At 35.3% G+C, this 23533-nt stretch overlaps 1 protein-coding gene across 1 annotated transcript in view; it reads left to right on the forward strand.

Annotated features, from left to right (window-relative positions):
* SUCLG2 (succinate-CoA ligase GDP-forming subunit beta) overlaps positions 1-23533 on the forward strand; it is a 412323-nt gene that overhangs the window by 223795 nt on the left and 164995 nt on the right. The window contains exons 3-4 of the mRNA XM_074198779.1: positions 15165-15264; positions 16370-16460. Coding sequence (XP_074054880.1) covers positions 15165-15264; positions 16370-16460 — 191 coding nt within the window. The remainder of the gene's footprint in view (positions 1-15164; positions 15265-16369; positions 16461-23533) is intronic.

Here is a 23533-nt window from a genome sequence, read left to right on the forward strand (position 1 = left end):
ATGTACATACTAATACTTATCATTTGTATCATGACCATCAGCATCATCACTACCATATGATCATACATCTAGAGATAGGACTCTTGATGCTATTTAGTCCAACTACTTTGCTTTATGATTGAAAAAACTGCAGACCCAGAAATATTTAGTGATTTGTTCAAGGTCACATAGGTAGTGAGCAACAAACAAGATTTGAACCCAAAATCTCTCATTCAAAATTAAACACAAAAGTAAAGGTTGTTTATTTATTTATTTATTCATTGATTCATTTATTTCTCTCTTCATTCATTCATTTATTCATTTATGCGGCATTATTATGGATGTTATTTTCCAAGCTAGGACCAAAATCCCATCTTGTCTCATGTTTTCTTCCTTTATGCAAAGCATGAGGGGCAAGAATACAATCTGAAAATGGTTTTTATTGACTTTGATAGAACAATTCCCTATCTCTATATGTCCTTGTTTATGTACTGTCTCCTTTGACCTAGAAGGACAGTTAGGGAGGGGTGACATCTGTCCTTGTGGACTTCGAAACTCCTCTGGCACCCCTCACCTACATCAGTCTCTGTTAATTTAGCTGACTTTTAAAAATTGCTTCCCCTGAATGAACCAAGGGCATCCCATTTTTCAGGGTGATTCTGCTTTTAGAACTTCCTGACAGCTGTCCCAGGAAATCCTTCCAGATTGGCAATTTGACGCCTTGCCTCTTTCTTCAGTTTAAATCACCTTGTACTTGTATTGTGACAGGTTCATGATGAGAGGTTACCATGCCAGGTCAATGGTGCATATAAGGATCTTGATAAGACACCCATATCCTGGCAAACCTCTGCATGGTTTATTTACTCATTTGGCTTTTTAATGTTGTGTCGACCAGGTCCCTAAAGATCAAGTTGAAAATCACAGGGGCACAGATGTTTGTTTCTATTCTGAAAAGAAGGTTGTTATAGCAGCTCCTTTTTCTGGTATCAAAACTGGAAACAACCTAGGCTACCATTGACAAGAAGATGGCTAAACAAATGATAGTCTACAAATGTATCAGACTATGATTATATCATATTCTTCTGAGAAATTTAGGAAAAACTGAGAAGGTTTTATGAAGTGATGTGGAAGGAATAAGGCAGAATCAAAGGGACAATTCATTGAATGATGATAATTAACATAAGAGAAGAGTTTACAGGAGTATTAGAAGTGGCAGGGTTTACCAGTCTCCCAAATTTGTTTCCTGCCCAGACTCCTTACAACCATCATCTAGAAGAAATCATTCTTCTGGAGAAGGGTCAGAAAGTCTATTGTACTCCAATCTTTCAATCCACCTAACCATGCAAGCCAGCAGGACAACCCGAAGGAGAGATAGGAGGCAGCATGGGCTCAGGAACATCCACCTCTGCCTTGACCACTCTGTTTCCTCAGATCTTGATGAAGGCCTTTTCAGCCCAAGTTGAGTCTTCTCAAGCCAAGAGACTTGGGAACCAGTCCAATGCCTTAGACATTATGCTGGGGAAGCAATCCCTGAGGAGATATATAGTCTGGCAATAGTTTGAGTTTATATTATATTACAATGACCAAAGACATAGAAAAGACAGCTTTTACAACCAAAGTCCTTAGCTCTGTCAAGTGACTCTACATCAGACACTAATAGGATTTAACCAATGAAAATGTCATAGGAGCCAAAGGCATTACCTTCTCTTACTGAGATACCTGCAAAACACAGCGTAATTGCTGAAACAAAATAAACATTATATTAATACTTGCTCTTAGTGTTTTATTTGGGTCCTGCACCTTAAGGACCATGGGATTTTCCCATTTTACTTGCAACTGAAAACTTGCTATATGTAACTGTCTCTCTAATTAAAATATAAGCTCATCAAACAATGCTTTGGACACAGTAAAGCCTTAATATTTTCTTCATTCATTTAGTCAATAATAAAAGATAGAACAACCGCAAAGAGCCATTTTGGTTCTAGAGAATACTGAATGAAATGCATTTTGTTTGAGAAGGAGGACTATGGGTAAGGAATGTTGTCAAAGATAGTCAGATGTGTATGTGCCTAATACATTTTACTGAATTATTTTTCTTCGTTACAGTGGGAGTGAGGTGGCATATATCAGGAAATCACTGATCTAAAAACCCACACAAACTAATCAATTGATTTTTAAAGGGTTTTGGTACAATTGAGTAAATAACTTTCATTATTCCAACTTGTTTCTTTTGATCAAAAAGCTTAATTGTCATTATCTATTTTCTAATTAATGATTTGATTGACTTTGAGGTAAATAAAATGAGCCTAGATCAAAAGAGTGTTCTGATTGAACATTGACTCACCAAGTAAGAAGGATGATTTTTATTAACTGCCTCACTTAAACACATTTGTACAATTGCAGAAAAATGGCCATCAATTATCTTTCTTTTTTACTACCTATTGAGGCCAGTCTATGCCTCTCTGAAATAATTATTTACATTTTTCCAGCATTGGTTAATGCCAAGGTAAACTTTTCTTTCTTTCCTATATATCCAAGTTTCTTCCAAAAGTCAAATATGTAGCATGCTAATTTCTCAATTTCTTATTTGCAATATTTGGTCCAGTTTCCCAATCATCAACTCTATAGCTCAGCAAAACATTTGAAAAAAAATACAGCAGTGATCCACAAGAAGCTTTTCCCAGCTAGCTCCAGTGCTGTGTAGCTAATCAGAAAAGGATGTGGTTTTGAAAACAATCCAGGAAAACAGGTGGACATCTTGTTGATGCTGAGTGTTGGTCTAGAGGAGGTTCTTAATGAGATTGAGAAGCCAAGCTTCAGATTTATAGGATTTGGATGTTAGCTGATGATTTAAGGGCTGAGTCGGAGGTGACTTCTTTGGCTATCTAATTTTTCCCTGCTCCCCACATTTCTCCATTCACCCTCATATACATATATATATATATATATATATATGTATATATATATATACATATATATATATGTATATATATATACATATATATATATACATATATATATGTATATACATATACATATATATATGTGTATATATATATGTATATATATATACATATATATATGTATATATATATACATATATATATATGTATATATATATATATATGTATATATATATATACATATATATATATGTATATATATATATACATATATATATATGTATATATATATATACATATATATATATGTATATATATATATGAAATCTCCCAGTTAAATTGAATAATCAGCTATGATGGAAGCCCTAGAGAAAATTTAAGATAAGAAAACTGGTAAGTGATAATGAAAATTGAGAAAGAAGATCCAGGGGTTAGGAATTGGTCCTGATATTTTACTGATATAAAGAAAACCCTGGGGAGGACATACCCTCTACCCATGCAGGACCACACATTCTCTGTTTCTCATGGCATTAGAGTGTTACCAAAAATACTGTGAGATTAATTAACTTGTTTAGGATCACACAGCCATTTAGAGAGGCCACTTGAACCCAGATCTTCCTGTCTCCAAGTTCCATTCTCGAGTTGCTTCTCCATGGGGGAAAAAAAGATAAAATTGTAAAAATCATATACCACTTCAAATTTCCCTTTATCTGACTCTCTTTCCCCTTTCTCAGAGAGCCATCTTACCCAACGGTCATTCCAATTTTTAGAAAACTACAAGGTATCCTTCTATAGAAGACTATTAAAAGCCACCCCCACCCCTGCCATCTGTGTTTAAAATTCCAGTGACAGATTTCAGACACAGTGAATAGATCAGGAAGAGCTATAAAAGCACAAGGTAGAATCATTTTAAACTCACAGTTTGAAAGGGATATAATAAATTACATGGAAACCTGGGAGGCTCATTTGAGGACAAGGGTCCTCAAATATCTTTTTGTCCTCTTACCTTTGTGAGTTAGCACATGAAGGTGGTCTACTTGATTCCTTTACACGAAAAGTCTGTTTTCTCAATTTCTCTTTGAATAATTAATTGATTTTTAAAATAAAATTGTATTGATATGTCTTAGTTTCAATGATCAAAATTTCCCCTTTTATGCCTTTCTTTGCCCTCTCCCAAGACTCATCCCATCCAATGAGGAATTAGAAAACAGGAAGAGAAACAAGAAAAAAATCAATGAATACATTGAAAAATATGAATCTATATATCCATATATAGAGAGAAAATAGATAATAAATAGAAAGATAGATAGATATCATGGTATACATACACACACAAACACACACACACACACACTTAACAACACCTTAACAATAAGAAAAGTCATACCTTTATGTTGAATTGGAGGGCAGGGTGTTGTCTTCTCATATCTCTTTTTTGCCATAGAGGCCCCATACTGACAAGCAAGGTAAACACTACTTTAGCACCAAGTCTTGCCCAGCAAGTCAGAGACATGAAACACTCTAAGCAAAGAGACAGATGTCTCGCAGTAACAAAGATGAAAAATGTGTCTTTCGATGATAGCAAATCTCTGGGTGTCATTTTTAAAGACAGGGTCATCAACTTGATGACTTAGAGCTCTTTGACAATCTCAATCTGTAAGCCATGTGCTGCCCATGGCCTTGAAAGCCAATGCACGTGGCCTGTCCTGCATAACCAGGAAATGAAGAAACAAATGAACCCATGCTCAGTGTTCACATTAAAAATGACATGGTCTTTTTTTTGTTTAAAAAGTAATATCTTATTAAGATCCTCATGATTTTTATTATTATCCTTTGTTATAGTATCACAATGTATTATAGTTGTTAGGGTGTGTTACCTTTTAGAAATAAATAAATATTCTACGTAACCCCTTGTCACGTTTTTGTTGGAGGATGTGGTCCAGAAGCATTAAAAGGTTGAACACCCCTGTCCTAAATATTCCCTTCAATGTTAAGCAGATCTCCATAGGCATGAATGATTTCTAGTTTAAAACTCTGAACTAATTATCTGTTAAATTAATTCATTTAAAGGCAGAGTAGAACAATGAAACAAGAAATTGATAAAGTTGAACAAATGCTGACACACAAAATGAGCAGGATGCCAAATAAGCAGCCCTAGAAATATAATGGAAGTTTAGTTCATTTCATATGATCATAGATTCTGGAACAAACGGGAAAACCTCACTAGTAAAAACGATCGTCCCTGAAGTCATCCACAGTCCTTATCAAGATGGAACCTGGCAATTGCCTCTGGAGGTGCTGTAGCCCCCCCCCCCTTTCTTTAACAGTTACAGCTACTCCTCTGGGAAAAGAATTCTTACCACACAATTCTTTAGCATTGTTGAATGGTTCAACATCAGAAATAGAACCATTTTTGTCAGTAAAAATGAAAATAAAGAACTGCTTTCCCACTGCATCCCAAGTATCTTGAATTCAGTTGACTTCCTGACTTGGAATAGAAACCCTCTTTATTTATTCTCCCTCCACATTGAAATGTGAAGCTTCTTGAGTACAAAGACCTTAGCACAGCAGTTTGTACATGTGTTTTCCAAATATCTTTTTATTTATTCATTAATCCATTCTTTCATTTACTCATTCATAAACTGTATCTTTTCTCACCATATATCCCCCCCATAGTATGCTTGTGAATTTGATTTTTTGAACCTTTGTACAGGACTTTACCTTCATCACTATACGTTTCTCATCAATCTGGATTAGGATTTTTATTTGTGAATTGTTTCTATCCAAGCTTTTCATTTTAAGATTCTTTGAGGGCAGTCAGGTGGCACAGTGGATAGAGCACTGGCTCTGGAGTCAGGAGTATCTGAGTTCAAATCCTGCCTCTGACACTTAATAATGACCTAGCTGTATGGCCTTGGGCAAGCCACTTAACCCTAATGCCTTGCAAAAACAAAAAGCCTAAAAAAAAGATTCTTTGAAAAATATCTTAGATGAATATAATGGTAATAAATCCAAGATGGTTTAAAACTAATCAAGATTAAATATGATTAAAATTTGGATTCATTAGAATTTTTTTTAAAAAACCAAACTTTTCTAGCCCTTTTTCATTTTGAAGCATTACTAGTTTCCCATGGTAATCATGGTATCTTTCATAGCAGCTCTATTCCAGAGATCCCTTCAAATAAAGAAAGATGTGAACTATTTATCTTATCAATTATTATAATTAGATACCAAGAAAGATTTTTTGGAAGAAAAATGTAATTTCTCCAAGTGAATATGTCTTCTCCTTTGTGTATTCTCTTTGTGTTCTCTGGATTTTTGCACGAAATTCAAATCTGCCTTTGTAAGTATTAGAGGACAGCTGGGACTAGAACTGGACCTGAAATAGCATCAGGGAAACGATGGAGAAGTCTACTTAAAATTTTGCTAACTGTGAATTGTGTCTGGTCATCCCACAGGGTTTTCTGTAACTGTGTGAGCCTGCTCAAATGCCTTTAATATTAAGTTGCATTTTAAAATGGGAAAAGAAATACCAGTTTTAGAAGCACTTTCCTATTTTTCTCCCCTTCCCCCAGATATATAACCCTATGGACAATAGCACAGGTTTTGTTCTTTGTTAAGTAGCTATACCATTTTCTCAGGGAGATGTTGCTTAAATTTATTTTCTAAAATATCAAAATGTTTTCCACAGTTTTATAATCTATTAACGTTCCTCCCCCAAAGACCTCCTATAATGCAAAAAAGAGAATAGGAAATGTCAGCATCAATTTCTAATGCAAAATTGTAATTCTCATTTGAAGACTACTTCTTTGCAAAGGAAACTTGAAATGGGTTGCTGCAATGCAATAATATTAAAATTCATAGAAGCATAGATTTTACAATAGGATGAAACTAAGAGATCGTTTATACCAATGCTAATTATCTTTACAGGTCTGAATAAGGTAATCCTGTTGCTTTGCCTTTCTACTCTCCTCTCTATACGTTAAGCTTGGGAAAACTTTTTTCTTATATTGACCCGATAAAATAAGTAATACATGTATATTAAATTTCTTTAGTGCACACACAAATTTAAACACACACACACACACGCACAAACACACATATATATATGTGTGTATATATATATATATATATATATATATATATATATATATATTTACAGTGTCTGTGACCCTCTCCTCAATGGGGGTGGGGGAGGCAGAGATAAAACTGAAAATAACCTCTTTTTTCAAATCTAGACTCTCTAGCTTTGCAGAAAAGATTCCCTAAACCTCCTTGAAGGTCCGGAGGCATCTCTAGACTCCTTCAAAGCAAAGCTCAGGTACAACCACCTATAGATCTCTTGTGAATTCCCCAATATAGACTGCCTCATCCAGTGAAATTATTTTGAATTAAATCTGTAACACACACATATATGTGTATATATAAGCATATATATGTATATATGTGCATAAATATGTATGTATATATATAATTTGCATGTGTTTGCATTCATATATGTGTATGTATACCCATGTATAATGAGTTGCCTTCTTTGTATATATGTGGTCTTCTATCAGTATACTTTGTCTTTTAAACAGATGCTTTTTTCATTGATATATCTGCATCCAAGTGCTTAGCATATAAGAAAACTCAATATTTGTTGAATGAAATCAAAAAGATATTACCTTCATTGGATCATTAACCCCATTTTTTCACAACTGAGGCAACTGAGGCTCAGAGTTTTCTACTTGTCTTGTAATATGCATTGACATGTGGTTTTGAATCCAGGTCTTCTAAACCTATGAAAAAAATGAGCTATTTTGTTATTAAGCTTTTATTAATTTTTTTTTGATAGAAAGGGGTGCTTTTTTAGATTAACATCATTAACATGAAATTAATTGAAAACTATGAAATACACAAAATGTGTATCTGTTGTTCATTTTATTTAAAAGATTTTAGCAGTGAACCTTATCTGAGCCTTGGCAAACATTATTTTATCTATCTTTAAAAACTGTCTTACCATCAAAGGGTATAGTAATGATTCTGAAAACAATTAATATCATCAGTGACAGAATCAAGAAAGTGGCTATTTTATCATTATATATTTTATGAGGCTTATGATTTAGTAATAAGTATACAATATATTCAAGAGTACAGTGCTATAAAAAGGATGATTTATCTGATTTTAATAGAGGAATTTGTATAAAGAGTAAAAGAGAAATTGCTCTTATAAAAACAGGTGCATTCAGTTCATGGACCACGGCAGTATTTGACTCTTCCTGAGAGTGAGTTAAATTGAGGAAGCAGCACACTATTATAAGATGTTAGTGTTTTAATGTAACAAATACTTCTCTTTGAGTGAATGGACATTTTATTTGGAAATTAAAAGTTTATCCCACATCTTTTTTCTCTTAATAAACTAGAAGTTTTCTCTTTCTTCCTAATAGATCCTTCTTCTAAAAAGCGACTTGAATATTCTGAATGACCAGAAATTTTTGTGTTTGTAATAGGAGGAAGAGGAGGAGGAGGGAGGAGCAATAGAGAAAGATAGGGGAATTGGAGAAGGAAGGTGAAGGAAGAAAGTGTCCCTCCCCAGGTGGGAGGGAGCAATGTTTGTACTTCTGTTCTTAGTTCATCTTCTAAATGAATATCCTGGTATAAAAACTTCATTGATAGGATGTTGTCTAGCACCCCTGGTCATTTAATAGATACTTATCTTTAACTTGGTGTTAATTGATTAAATGGACTTGGGTCACTGACTGGCAACTAATTGTGTCACAAGAAACATGGGGAGGAGTACCATATTCAAATCGAGACTTAAGTTGAAGCCATTAGAAAAAGCACCCAGCCCTTCAGGGGGAGCACATAGATTCCTGAATGAGGAAGATAAAACTTGCCAAGCTGTAGAGAGCAGGGTGGGAGTTCAGATAAAGATCTTCAGGACTTATTTGTTATATATGAAAAGGAAAGAAGCAATAAGAAAAGGAAGGAAGGGAAGGAGGGAGGAAGGAAAGAGGGAGAAAGGAATCTTAAAGATACAGTAGCCACAATGACTTTGAAGTAACAACAAAATAATTATCATTTAAATTTTAGTGATTTAAAGAATACAAAGCACTTTTTATATATCAACTCATCTGCACCATGGCATTAAAACTAAATGTCGTTTTCTACATTTTACTCAAACATTCAAAATGGTTTTGTGATCATTGTGTCGTTTTACCATTTTTGTTCTGTGATACCATTTATAATTCCTTGATAAGCACTTCAGGGACTGTCATGTAAGGGTACAAGTTGGTATGTTTCTGCTATCATTTATGGGGAGAAAAGGGTTTTTGAAAATAATTTTTGTAAGTCTTTTCCTTTTCTTCTTCAATTTGCAGTATTTTTACTATTGCCATTTTCAATGCCCTTGGGATGACTTGGCTTGATCCTGCCAATCTTTCATTAAACTAATTTGTCCCAATTTTTTCATATCTTCAATATTTATCGTTTTCCTTTTCTGTCGTATTAGCCAATGTGATAGGTGTGAGGTGGTACCTTAGAGTGGTTTCGTTTGCATTTCTCTGATCAAAAGTAATTTAGGGTTCTTTTTTAATATGGCTATAGATAGCTTTAATGTCTTTACTGAAAACTCCCTATTTATATCAGTTAACCATTTATCACTTGAGAAATAACTTGTATTCTTATGCATTTGATTCAGTTCTCTACATATTTGAGAAATGAGAACTTTGTCAGAAATGCTATAAAATTAGTCCCCAGCTTTTTATTTTTCTTCTAATTGGTTTTGTTTGTGCAAAGCCTTTTGATTTAATATAACTACATTTTTTTCCGATTTCATACTCTCCACTCTTATTCTTCCCTTCTCTAGGAGGAGAGGTAAATTTCACAGATAAATTATTCTTTGCTCTCCTAATTTTCTTATGGTACCTCTCTTTATATTTCAATCATGTGCCCATTTTGACCTTATCTTGGAATCCAGTGTAAGATGTTGGTCTATACCTAGTTTCTGCCATGCTGTTTTCCAGTTTTCCCAGGAGATTTTATCAAATAGTATAAACTTGTCCAAAAAGTACGGATCTTTGAGTTTATCAAGGACAAGCTTACTATAGACATTTATTTATGAATCTTGCGCATCTATTCTATTCCACTGAATCACCCCTCTATTTCTTAACCAGAATCAGATAGCTTTGATGATCACTGCTTTATAATACAGTTTGAGATCTGGTATGGCTAGAATGCATTTCTTCACTATTTGTTTTCATTAATACCCATGATATTCTTGGTGCTTTGGTCTTCCAAATAAATTTTGTTATGATTTTTTTCAAGTTCTATAAAATAATTTTTGGTAGTTTGCTTTATATGACACTGAGAAAGTAAATTAATTTAGGAAAAAATGGCTATAATTTGACTCATCCCTGAGCAATTAATATTTTTTCAGTTTTTTAGACCTTATTTGTGTAAAAAGTGTTTTGTAATTATGTTCATATAGTTCCTAAGTTTGTCTTGGCAGTTAGATTCCCAAATATTATATATTATCTATAGTTATTCTAAAAAAGTAGTTTTATATTCCTTTGGACTTTGTTGATAACTAAATGGAAATACTGTTGATTTGTGTGAGTTTCAAATATTATGCAACTTTGCTAAAGTTATTTCAACTGTATTTTAGTTGATTCTGAAAGATTCTCTAAATATACCTTCACATCATCTGCGAAGATTGTTTTTGTTTCCTATCCTAAATATTTTAAATTATTTTTCTTCTCATATTGATATTACTAGCATTTCTTATATGATATTTAATAAGAATGGTCATAATAGACATCCTTGCTTCACCTCAATCTTCTTGAAAAGAGTTTTTACCTTCCCACTATTACAGATACTTGGTGATGCTTTCTGATAAGTATTACTTATTATTTTAAATATAGCTCCATTTATTCCTATGCTCTCTCATGTTTTTAATAGGGATGGCACAGTTTTATATGTTGAAGAGCTCTTTAGTTTTGAATACTTGACTTAGGTAAATGAAAAGATAAAGTGATTTCTAAGTTGGAAAAGCACAAATCACTACCTACACCAGAAAGTCTTCTGAAGACTAAACAGAGAAAAAAGAAATATAAAGTTCTTTCTCTTTTGGCAATTTGTGTCAACATTTCATTTTCCTTTATTATTCAATTAGCCTGGGTTGAACTAAGATTTCCAATTCAGGGCTTCCTGATAAATAGCCAAGTATATCTTTACTAGATGTAATAAGAAATTGGATCTTCTTAAAATTGAAAGACAAAATTAAAAAAATTTTATTGGATGTGATTTCACAGGGATAAAAAAAATCTTTATGAGGAAGATCCTTACCTGTTCTAAAATCATGATCTTAGAGAGTTGCTAGGAGCACAAACAGAAAAAAAAAACATTTACTCCACATAACATACCTAGAATGTCAGATTTGAGACTTGAATGCACATCTTTCTTACTCCAAATAAGGGTTTCTTTGGGTGGCTTCTGAATACAAATTGTTGAAAATAAATCTACTTTTTAAAATTAAATATTATTAATTTCTATTTTGAGGTCACTTCCAATTTTTGAAAAACACAATTCTAAAGAATTTATTATACTCATTTTTACCCATCAATCTTCTTCCAAATGCAATATAACTCATCTATGGTGGTGAAGTGCTCAATTCAAAGGTACGCTGAAGATAATTTTGCATCAATCATTTTAGTGTGTCACATGCATGAATGTATTAAAACTAAAATGAACCAATTACACCAAGTTTGTCTAATTTAAAAATAAAGCATTCACCCTTTGTTCTACTCATACCTTGTCACTCATAATGGAATTGACATCCTACCAGAGTTGTTTCTTTTTCACCATGGAATTGCTTCAGGTTGTGGGGGAAAAATTTTGAAAAGCCACATCATTATACTTATAATAATTGCTGTTGTCATTTTGGTGAGAGGTAAGAAATAAACATAAAGCTGAAGTTATTTTTAAGTATCTAATAGTTTCAGAATAGTAAATCTATGGGATGGACAGTTTCTTTTACTTTTTCATGGAGGGTGTGGTTGTAAATATTGTGACATAAGAAAGAGTTATTTGAATATCTAAAGATCTACCAAACCTACCATATATGGCTCTGATTATTGCTACTTGTTCTGATACCAAAATAGATTGAACAAATTCTAAAAAAAAAAAGTAATGCCTTTCTAACTTAGCTAATAGCATAAAGGTTTATTATATTTCAATACAAATCACTTTATATATATATATATATATATATTCAGGCAAAAGTTGCATTCTTTTGTTTGGGATAGTCTTTCTTAATTTATTTTGGGAATTTAGGCAGGAGATCACATAAAATCACAACAGTTTTTTTGTGAGTTTTTGGAAAAATCAGATCTTTATATAGAATAGAAACGGGGACATTAGATTGTGAATCAGCTTGGTAAATGATGACTGATCAGGCCTACTTACTGTGAAATAAGATTTGGCTGGTTTACTTAATTTTCAAGAGCTTGGGTAAATAGCTACCAAATTAAATTACTTCATGTCGGTTTCCTCTAGGGTGAGAGGAGCCTGCTTTGCTATGTGTAACTGAACTCCTCTGTATTGATTAGTGCTCCAGGACCGAGCTTTCAGAGTTAGCGTACTTTTAGTCCACTTACTTCAGGTCCTGAGTGCAGTTGTGGAAATATATTAGTATTGACGTGACCACTTACATTCTTTGTCATGGCTGTTGTTGCCAAATACAGCTCACACACTTTTGATCATCCTCAGTCTGTGCGGTCTGGAAATGAAATGGTTTGAAATTCTCTGGCTGCTGGTGGAATGGGGACTGGAGTAAGTGACAGCCCTTCTTTGAGAACATGACTGTTTTCTTGTCTTGTTGGTTAGTAATCAAGCCTCATTTAATCAAGTGTGCACATATCAATTAACAACAACCAATTAAGCATTCTGTCAGAGATTTCCTTGTGGTTTGAGGTTTTTGTGGCTATAGAGCTTTGAAGTGAGTGGTAAGAACATCATTTGTGATGTAGCAAGGGTAGGAAAAATCTAAGTCTGGAAGAATGGCTCCAAGGGAGTTCAGCACTTGGTCAGCTCCTTTTTTTTTTTTTTAACAATTGGAAACAATGCTTTCATCAAACCAGGATGAATAAACATATATTTGATGTTTCTTGGCACTTTGAGTTTATTAAAAATCAACAAGAAGAATTAAATTAATTCTAATTGAAAAGTGTAGCAGCCTAAATATTTAATTATAATATCTAATTCTAATTTGATTGTAAATAATTTAATTCTTGTTACAGAATCCCCAAATACTTTCTCCTCACTTCTGTCTCTAAGCACCTATGCCACTTTATAGTGGAAACATTTCCTGATTTCCCTTGTTTTTTCTAAATACTTATATTTATATCTCTCTATATAAGCTAAGAGAATCCTCAGTTTGGGGCTGCAAGGCATACAAATATATATATATATATATATATATATATACATATATATATTATAGATATATTATAGATATGTAAACATATTTAGCAGATAATGATGGTGGAATGAAAAAGAATCATAAAGGAAGGAAATTTGTGCATTATGTAGATATATTTCTATTGTTGTTCAGGAGTCAGTTATGTCTCATTTTTCATGACTTCAATTAGGATTATGTTGACAAAGATAATGGAGTGGTTTGCTATTTCCTCCTCCAGCTAATTTTACAGAAGGGAAAACTGAGACAAAAAGGGGTAAGTGACTTGCCTAGGGTCATACAGCTTCTATGTGTCTAAGGCTTAATTTGAACTCAGAAAAATGAGTCTTCTTTATCCATTGTTCTCTATCTACTGTTACACCTAGCTGCCCCACATATACACTATTCTCATCTGTAACATTGAAATTAGAAAACCTGCAGGATTTGTCACCCAAGGTTGTTGTGAAGTTCAGATTTGATGATATATGCCAAATGTCTTGGCACACTAAAATTCTATTCCATGTAAAAATAAGATATATAGTCCAGTTGTCTGACAAGACCTCTTCCCATTCTACATCTATAATCTTATCGATGCCCATTAGCACTGTTATTAGTAAATGTCACCATTACTTCTTTCCCCAGGTTGGCCCCTTTCCTTTTGCTTCTGTCCTTTCCATTTCTTCCTTCCTCACCAGCTCTGATAATCAGGAGAGTATAAGAATATTAGATTGAAAATCAGAGGACTTGAGTTCATATCTCAACTCTGATATTTATCATTTATATGATTTAGTCAACTGAAAATCTGTCTTGGCTTCAATTTCATCATCATCAATTGGGCTAGTTGTACCCCATGCCCTAAAGGGTCCTGTTCAACACTCTGTAAGTCTCTTTTCCATATCCATGTTGTTTGCTACTTTTTAAGTGAGTTTTTTAAATGTTCATATTAAATATCATCTATTTTAATTTTCATCTAACCCTCTTATTTCATTCATCTGCATATATAGGAAATGACTTTGGTTGTTTTATAGTCATGTCAAATGCTTTATGACCCCATTTTGCATTTTGGCAAAGACAATGGAGTGTTTGCCATTTTCTTTTTAACCTCAATTTACAAATATAAAACTGAGATAAATCAGATAAAGTGACTTGCTCAAGGACATATAGTTCATTTCTGAGGCTAAATTTGCTCTCAGGAAGCTGAGTCTTGAATTCAGGCTCAGTGCTCTAACCTGAGTCATCCAGTTGCCCTTTGGAAGTGCTTCAGAAGATACAATATAGGCTAATGGAAAGAGCACTGCAAGAGGAGTCAGAGCATCGGTCACTTTCCTTCAGTAGGCCTTGCTGTCTGCTTCTGTAAATTGAGTTCAGAGTCAACTTTTGCCAATGTCCCTTCTGTTTTTTAATTCTATGATTCCAAAGGAGTCCTCTTATCTCCACTCCTGAAAAATTGAAGCACCAAGTCGTGTGCATGGGCACATGCAAATACACACACACACACACACACATATACACACTCTCCCCTGGCATGTTTGTATGTCCCTAATATATTCCACAGCCTCTGATTTCTACAACTCTCCTAAAGAATTAAAAGGGCAGTCAGTGTTATGTTCCCTTTTCACTGCACTAAGTTAAGACTGACACTGATAAACATGTTGAAATTGTTTGACTATGGCTTGTGGACCAACCTGTTAGACAAAGAAGGATGTCTGTGAAACTCTCTACTTCTTTTATTTTGAGGGAAACTGACAAAGATTTTTAATGAGGTATTTTTGGAAATTATTTCCTGCTGCTTTTCTCCCCATGCATCATTTTCCTTACCCTAATCCTACTTTTTATTTTAACAGATGCAAAAGAAATTGTTTTAAAGGCTCAAATATTAGCTGGAGGGAGAGGAAAAGGCACTTTCAATAGTGGATTAAAAGGAGGAGTTCATTTAACCAAAGAGTAAGTTTGGGAATTTTATATTTTTGTTTATTATTCAGAAATGTCTTTGTCTAGGAAATGGGTAAAGAGAAGGAGGGCATTGAGGGTCAAGTGGTGGGGGAGGAAAAACCAAGCAAAACCCTCCTGTAGTTGTGGAGGATACATAATATATCTCTTCTTATTTTGGTTTCCAACAAGCCATCTGCTTTGGAATCTCATGTGACCTTAGGCAAGTTCTATCCTATCTGGATCTCAATTTTTCCATCTGTAAAATTTAGGAGTTGAAGCTAAGGTCTTAAAACTCTAAAATGATGAACTTAGGGAGGAATATAACTTGATTTCACTCATTTCTTTTGACAGATAAGATGGGGCTTATGTGGATGGGTATGAAAGAGTAGGGGTGGTTGCCCAGAGAAAGATAGTTTGCTCTTCTATGGCAATGACTGTCCTGTTATGGCTTATATCCTCTGCCTTTAACATTTCCCAAATGTCTTCTTCCTTGCATGAATAGCTCTCTCCCTATTCAAAAACCTACAATGACATTCCAGTGATGATCTCAAGGCCTTACTTCTACTAACACAAGGAATCTGACACTACATAATCTGACTGTACTCTACCTATTCAGCCATAACTCTTACTGCATCCCAATGTGGTCTGAGCTCTTATGGCCACCTCAGTTCTCTTATTGTCTTCTATGTGTCCCTGGCTCTTTCTGTCCTCCTGTCCATTCTATTTTCCTTCTTGAAATAATGACATCTTTCCTTGGTCTTTTTGATACTTCAGTTTAGAGTAAGCTCATCATTCTTCCACATTGTAGTCTTGGCAATAATTCTTATTCCTAGTTTTTAAATGCATAAGTTTTTGTGGCCTCAGTGAGATTTTGAACTTTTAAGGGTAATATTTTGATTTGCATGCTTATTTGTTTCTCTGTCCATTTACTTTGTCATCTCTCTGTTCATTCATTCATTTGTTGTTTGCTTCTTTGTGCTTTTATTCCTGCCCAGAGAGCATGAGATCAATAAATTCACTATGATTAATTTATTGGGGAGGGGAGAAATGTAGCCCTGTACTCTTGAAATTAGAAAATCACAGATCTGTTATTAATATCATTTTTTTCTTCTCTTAGTCCTAAAGTTGTCGGACAGCTGGCTAAACAGATGATTGGCTATAATCTGGCAACAAAGCAAACACCAAAGGATGGTGTGAAAGTCACCAAGGTAGTATGGATTTTTTGTGCATATAATTTTCTTTTTTTTCCCCAACATTCATCCATATGTATATGTATATTTTTTAAGTTGCAAAATTTCCTTCCACCCTCTCCTATCCCCCTCCCCTCAGCAGTGAACATTCAGGTTGGCATTGTATAAAATGTTTACAGATTAGTCATTGTTGCTATAAGGAATTAAGATTAAGGGAAAGAGATACATGAGAGATAATTTTATAAAGTGTTCATCAGATTCTGAAGGGATTTTTATTTGTTTTTTGCTGTTTTATTTTTCTTCCTTTGGATGGGGATAGCATTGTTTATAGCTGGTGTAATAGGGTTGTCCTAGCTCTCTGACCTGCTGAGAGGAGCTGCTTCCATCAAGGTTGATCTCACAATGTTGTTGATGTGTACATTGTTCTCTTGCTTCTACTCCCTTTGCTCAGCATCATCCTGTAACGCATTCTGTGCTTCTCTAGAGTCCCACAATTCCTTATAGAACAATAATATTCCATAGTATTTGTGTACCATAACTTGTTTAGCTATTCCCCAAATGATGGTTATCCCCTCAATTTTCAATTCTTGGCTACTACAAAAAGAGCTGCTTTGAAAATTTTGGAATATGTGGAACTTTTCCCATTTTTTATGATTTCTTCTAGACATTGGCCTAGAATTGGAATTTCTGGCTCAAAAGGGATTGAAAAGTTGTATTGCTCTTTGAGTATAGTTCCATATTGTTCTCCAGAATGGTTGAATTCATTCACAACTCTAACAGCAATGCAACAGTATCCCAATCCCCCCACAACCTTTCCAACATCTTAGCCAAGCTGACAGGTGTGAGGTACTAAATACCTCATAGTTATTTCAATTTGAATTTCTCTAAACAATGATGATTTGGAGCATTTTTTCATATGATGATATATAACTTTAATTTATTTCAAAAACTGTTTATTCCTATTCTATGACTCCAATTTATCAATTGGTGAATGACTCGTAAGCTTACAAAAAATTTATTTTGCAAGGCAGTGGGGTTACGTGATTTGCCCAAGGTCACACAGCTAAGTAATTATTACGTGTCTGAGGCTGGATTTGAACTCAGGTCCTCCTGACTCCAGGGCCAGTGCTCTATCCATTGCATCACCTAGATGCACCATAACCTTATAAGTTTGATGCAATTTTCTATTCATTTTAGAAATAAGACCTTTAACTTAACTCCTAGTTGTAAATATCATATCCCAACTTTCTGCTTTCCTTCTAGTTTTGACAGCATTAATTTTATTAGCGTAAAAACCTTTTAATACAGCCAAAATCATTCACGTTGCAGTTTATAATGTACTCTATTTTTTGTTTAGTCCTAAATTTGTCCCCTTTTCATAGTTGGATAGAATATTTCTTGGTCTGTTAATTTTTCTATGGTATCGTCCTTTATGTCCAAATTTTACCCAGTTTGACCTTAATTTGGTGTAGGGTGAGAGATGTGGGTCTAATATACTAATATACTAGATTACTATATTATTTTCCATGAAAAGGTGAGAATGAAAGCCACAAGGAATGCAAGAATTGTAGAGTTACATGGCACCTTCACAGGAGTCTCCTTCAATCTGGCCTGAAAAAGCAATCCCTTTGAACATGCAGCTGGTACAAGTGGTCATCCAGTCTTTGACGAACTCTCATGATCTGGGATTTGCTACCTTTGGAGGCAGCCATTCTCTTTTGGGATTGCTCTTACATTTCAGAAATCTCCCACCACATTGAGACTTAATTTGCATCTTGACAAGTTTCCATTGCTTCTGGTTCTTCCCACTAAAATGAGAAAGAGAAGACTTAATTCCTGTTCTTCATGGGAGACTTCCAAATACTTGGATCAGCTAATATGTCCTCCAATATATCTAGTTTCTTTAAGTGATTCTCTTACAACATGGACTCCAGAATCACCACCAAAGGCAAATTAATATAATGGTTAGAATATTGAAGTCAGAAAAATCTGGTTCAAATCTTGCCTCACACACACATAGTGTGTTTTATCTTGCATAAGTCTCCTTTCTCTGGGTCTCGGTTTCCTTCTCTGTAAAGAGTTGATGGCTTATAACAGCTTTTTCCACTCTAAATCAATTATCCCATAATCCATCCTGTTTTTCCATCTTTGATCTCTTTCCAAGTAACCAATGCCTTTTACAAATTATGGCTGAAAAGGGAGACTTTTTACTGAGACTAATGAAACAATGGATCCTTATATAAAAATGGGAAGTTCAAATTTAAAATCTTTCATGAGAAAAGCACTTTTAAAATTCAAATAGTAAATAGCATAATAGTTTATTAAATTTATTCCAGCCTTGTTATTTTTAGGTATAAGTAGCTTCAATATGAAGAAACAGATCAATTATACTTTTTCAACTTGCAATGTTAGAAAAAAAATCTAGAAACCTGAGGTTAAATAACTTGCCCAAGATCACACAGCATTATTGTGTGAAAGGAAAGAGGTGAACCTGTTTTCAGGATTGTAAGGTCAACTCCCTATCCTTATCGCCTGGCTGAGATGCCTTCCAAGCACAAACCTCAGTCAATGATTATAACAAAATACATTACAAGGATACCAAGAACTGGACATTTATATATGAATATAATATTTGCAAAGGCCTTCACAATACCTTTTCTCATTTGAATTTAGCCTAGGGAAGTATTAGTACCAATAGTGCGGATTACATCTACCATTTTGCAGATAAGGAAACTGAGTCTGAGAAAGGTCAAGCAATTGGTTAAGGTGACATAGCCAGTAAGTGGCACAGAGAGAATCATATTCAACTTCTTCACTTCCCATGCAGCACACCCTTTATCGGTGATGTTTCTCAGTAGGACCTGAGAAGAGCAAACTGTTTCAGCAAATTGGAAATGTCTATGATTGAGTATCAAATAAACTAAAGTATGAGAGGAGAGGTATTAAATTTTATCATGTCATACTTCTCCTTGGAAGAAGAAAAAAAATTATCTTTTTTTTTTAGATTTTTTAGATTTTTAGATTTTTTTTTAGATTTTTTTTTTAGATTTTTTTTAGATTTTTAGATTTTTTTTCAAGGCAATGGGGTTAAGATGGGGTTAAGTGGCTTGCCCAGGGCCACACAGCTAGGTAATTATTAAGTGTCTGAGGTCAGATTTGAACCCAGGTACTCCTGACTCCAAGGCCAGTGCTCCATTCACTGCTCTACCTAGCTGCCCCCAAAACAATTATTTAGCAAATGCCTACTGTTATACTAGGAACTCTGATAAGGGCTTTATAAATATTATCTATTTGATTTTCACAACACAACTTCTTTGAGGTAGGTATTTTTTAAATCCCCATTTTATAGTTGGGGAAACTGAGGCAGAGGTTAAGAGTCTTGTCCAGGATCACACAGCTAGGAAATATGTTAGGTTCATGACTCCAGGCCCAGTACTTTATCTACTGAACCAACTAGCTGCCCCTTAAAATTTAGGATTCAATACAGTGAAAAGCATATTCTCCAGTCACAACTAAAGATACTTGAGAGCAGAGATATGGTCTGACATGTTCAAGGCAAGTGCAGGAGGAACTTAAAATTCAATAAATCTAGGAGCTTTTTTAGGGGTGAATAAATTAAATGTTTGACCAAATATAGCAGGCTAAATTTTAAGCTGATAATTTTATATGGTCCTGGAATGATATTATAAATATCCAACTAAGTGTCCAAATAAGAAAAAAAATGTCCCCCCTTTGTTTTAGAAGTTACAGTCCCTAATGTTGAAATGGTGTTTGTTTTTTTTTTCCTCTAGTCATTTTTGAGATGGAGGCCTCTTCTTTCCATGGGTCTTCCCAGAATAAAGATCTGAGCTCATCTATGGTACTTGGAGACAGAAGTTTTGTTGCTTTTTATTTTCAATTTTCATAGACAGTGTTGTAGAAGGTTCTTGACATGGCCTAAAAATCACCAACTGTTGAGTAATGTAATATGAGCCTAACTTGGCATTGGCCCAGAAAGAGAACACCTCACTGGAAGGAAGTTGTAATAATGATGCCTCATTAGTCCCAGCAGTCTAAGGATGCACAGCCTGGGTTAAGCAGTGGATGGAACAAACCAAGAAAGCCACTTGTCATCACTTCTTGCATCCTCTCCCTGGCAGGGATATTCAGTTGACAGTTTGAAAGTTGTTCTTTTGTGAACTTGGCCTTACTTTTAACCATTCTATCAATCCACTGGCCTGGCCTCCTTTTAGGGGACAGAAGGACTATACCTGGGATTTCATTGGTGGAGAAAATCCTGATAGCAATGCCCCTACATCAGTATAAGTTGGCAAAGTCTCTATACGTTTTCAAAAATTCTTTCACAATCTCTTTACTAGAAAGGATGGCATTTTGGAGGACATTTTTTTAATTTAACAATTCATGTTGTGGTATATACACTAAACAAATCTCTCCTCTCTGGGTCAAAGCACATATTTATATCACACTTTTTAATTTAAAATGGTCAAATGTAGCTTAAAGGATTCCTAGTGAGGAATAATCCTTTATCAATTCTTTGGCATAGAGATTTCCCAGTGGAGAGTCTTCTTTTACCAAGGCCACTGTTTAGAATTGGCAAGTTTAGGGTTATTTGGTAATTAAGAAATTAAGTAATTTTATAAGTGGTCATATAGTCTCAGGGTTGTCCTAGGCTAAAGCCTCTTGGGGGCTCAGTTCTCTAATCATTATACTTTATATTATACTTTACAGTTTGCAAAACAATTTCTGCAAAATAATCCTACTTAATAATTAGTATAAGTTTTGTTAGAATGATTTGTTGCATTTATTAAGTCATTTTTTCCAGTCCTTTTCTGCTCCTCAGGACCCATTTTTGAGTTGTCTAGGCAAAGATGATGGATTATTTTGTCACTTCATTTTCCAGATCAATTGTAGATTAGAAGACTGAGGCAAATAGGGTCAAGTGACTTGCCCAGGGTCACCCAGCTAGTAAGTGGTTGGACTGTATCCGAACGAATGAAGATAAATTTTCCCGACTCTAGTCCCAGCACTCGAACTATTGCACCACCTAACTGCCCTAATGACCGTTTTACAAATGATGAGACTGAGGGTTAGACTGAGGGTTCAAGTGGTCTCTCCAAAGTGGCATAGCTTTGAAATGCCTCAGGATTCTCAGTTTTGGACTCTAGTCTTGCTCTGCTATTTTGTTTCCTTTAAAAGCTCACGGTGCTGTTCAGTAACAAACCTGAGATCAGCCTACCATCGGGCCTTTATTTTATTTTCATTTTGCCTGGACTCATGCTCCTGAAATGCCACCGCTACATCCCCCTTTCATAGATTCCATTGATTTCTATGGGCACCAGAGTCAAGGAACAAGGAAAGAGTTCAGGGAAAGCTCTGTACTAGGACTGTCACTTGGTCTATTTTGGTCTTAGGCCGGTCAACAAATTGACTGATCCACCAATATGGATTAAAGGGCTGCTATTTGCAACGGGGGTTACTAGAGATTGGGACCTGATTGAACATTTCTGTTTCAAGAATTTAGATTTGTGGCCATTTTTTTTCTTCAAAGAGGAAAATAACCCAATAAATTCATATAATCAGTTTGATGAATTAGATTTCTCTTCCCCCCTCCTCTCTCTTTCTCTGTCTCTGTCTCTCTGGCTTTCGGTGTCTGTCTCTCTCTGTCTCTGTCTCTCTCTGTCTCTGTCTCTCTCGGACTCTGTCTCTCTCTATGTGTCTGTCTGTGTGTCTGTCCCTGTCTCTGTGTGTGCCTGTCTGTCTCTGTCTCTGTGTGTGTTTGGCTTTGTCTCTGTCTCTGTCTCTGTGTGTGTGCCTGTCTGTCTCTGTCTCTGTCTCTGTGTGTGCCTGTCTGTCTCTGTCTCTGTCTGTGTGTGTGCCTGTCTGTCTCTGTCTCATTATCTCTGCCTTAGGTTGATAGGAGAGCAAGGCTCCTTGAATTGAATTAGATTGATGCCACTAGGTGGCTTTCATGAGTGATCATGACTACAACTGAATGACCTTCCTCAGACCATAATAGGAGGAAGGGACATGAGAGGTCATTCGAGGTCATCAGCTTGAATACTCTCATTTTAGAGAGAAGGAAATTGAGTTTTAATGAAGCTTAGTTGCTCAAGACACAAGTCACACATAGTTAAAACACTGATCACTACCGTTTGTCTAGTGCCTACTATGAGTCAGGTTTGTTCTGTGGACTTTACAAATATCACAGCCTGTGATCCTCCCAACAACCCTAGGAGCTTGCTGTTATCATCCCCATTTTACAAAGGAGACACGCAGAACTTAAATGACTTTCTCAGCACACAGCTAGCAAGTGTGTGAGGGCAGATTTGAACTCAGGTCAGGCCTGGCACCCTATCTAATGCACCACCTGGTTACTCCCGGTGGTAATTGGAAAAAAGGAGCCACTTTGAGTGATGCTCCATTCAATGTCCTGCCCCTCCACCATACTGCATCACAATGGCTAACTCAATGTGTCTTCGGCTCTGGGTTCCTCAAAGCTCCTAAGCCTCTTTGAACTTACTGAATAGCGGGTGTGCAGGTCTGTTGGCAGGCCTGGAGCGGAAGCCTTCTAGTTTGCTTTCCTCTGTTAGCATGGACTGTAGGATCCCAGGATTACTTCCATGCCAGCATTAGGCATTTGGGTGTAGAGTGGAGGAGGGCAGAATTCAGTTGGCAATGAACAACTAGAAGAAAGGAAGCATAGGAAGTTGGGCAGGTAGGACCAAGGAAGACTTTGGACTCAAATTGGGAGCCTGCCACTCACTTAGAACAGATGTTCATTGTCAACAAATCACCTTAAATTTTTAGTCCTCATGTCTCCCCGGATCTCTTGGTTGAATGGTTCACTACACTGGGAAGGATCTCTTTCCACAGATATAATCACAGACTTCATGCATAAGTCAGATTTGAAGTCAGAAAGTCTTGGGTTCAAATTTTCCATCTGAAATTTATTATCTAGCCTGGACCATTGAATATAGAATCATGGGACCTATATTAAAATCCTGCCTCTGACACTTATTGCCTGTGTAATAGATGGGGATTCCACAAGGGTATTCTCCGTGTTGAAGATGGCACAGATAGGGCAAAGCCAC

This window comes from Macrotis lagotis, chromosome 8 (genome assembly GCF_037893015.1).
Source record: "Macrotis lagotis isolate mMagLag1 chromosome 8, bilby.v1.9.chrom.fasta, whole genome shotgun sequence".
NCBI classification, from domain to species: Eukaryota; Metazoa; Chordata; class Mammalia; order Peramelemorphia; family Peramelidae; genus Macrotis; species Macrotis lagotis.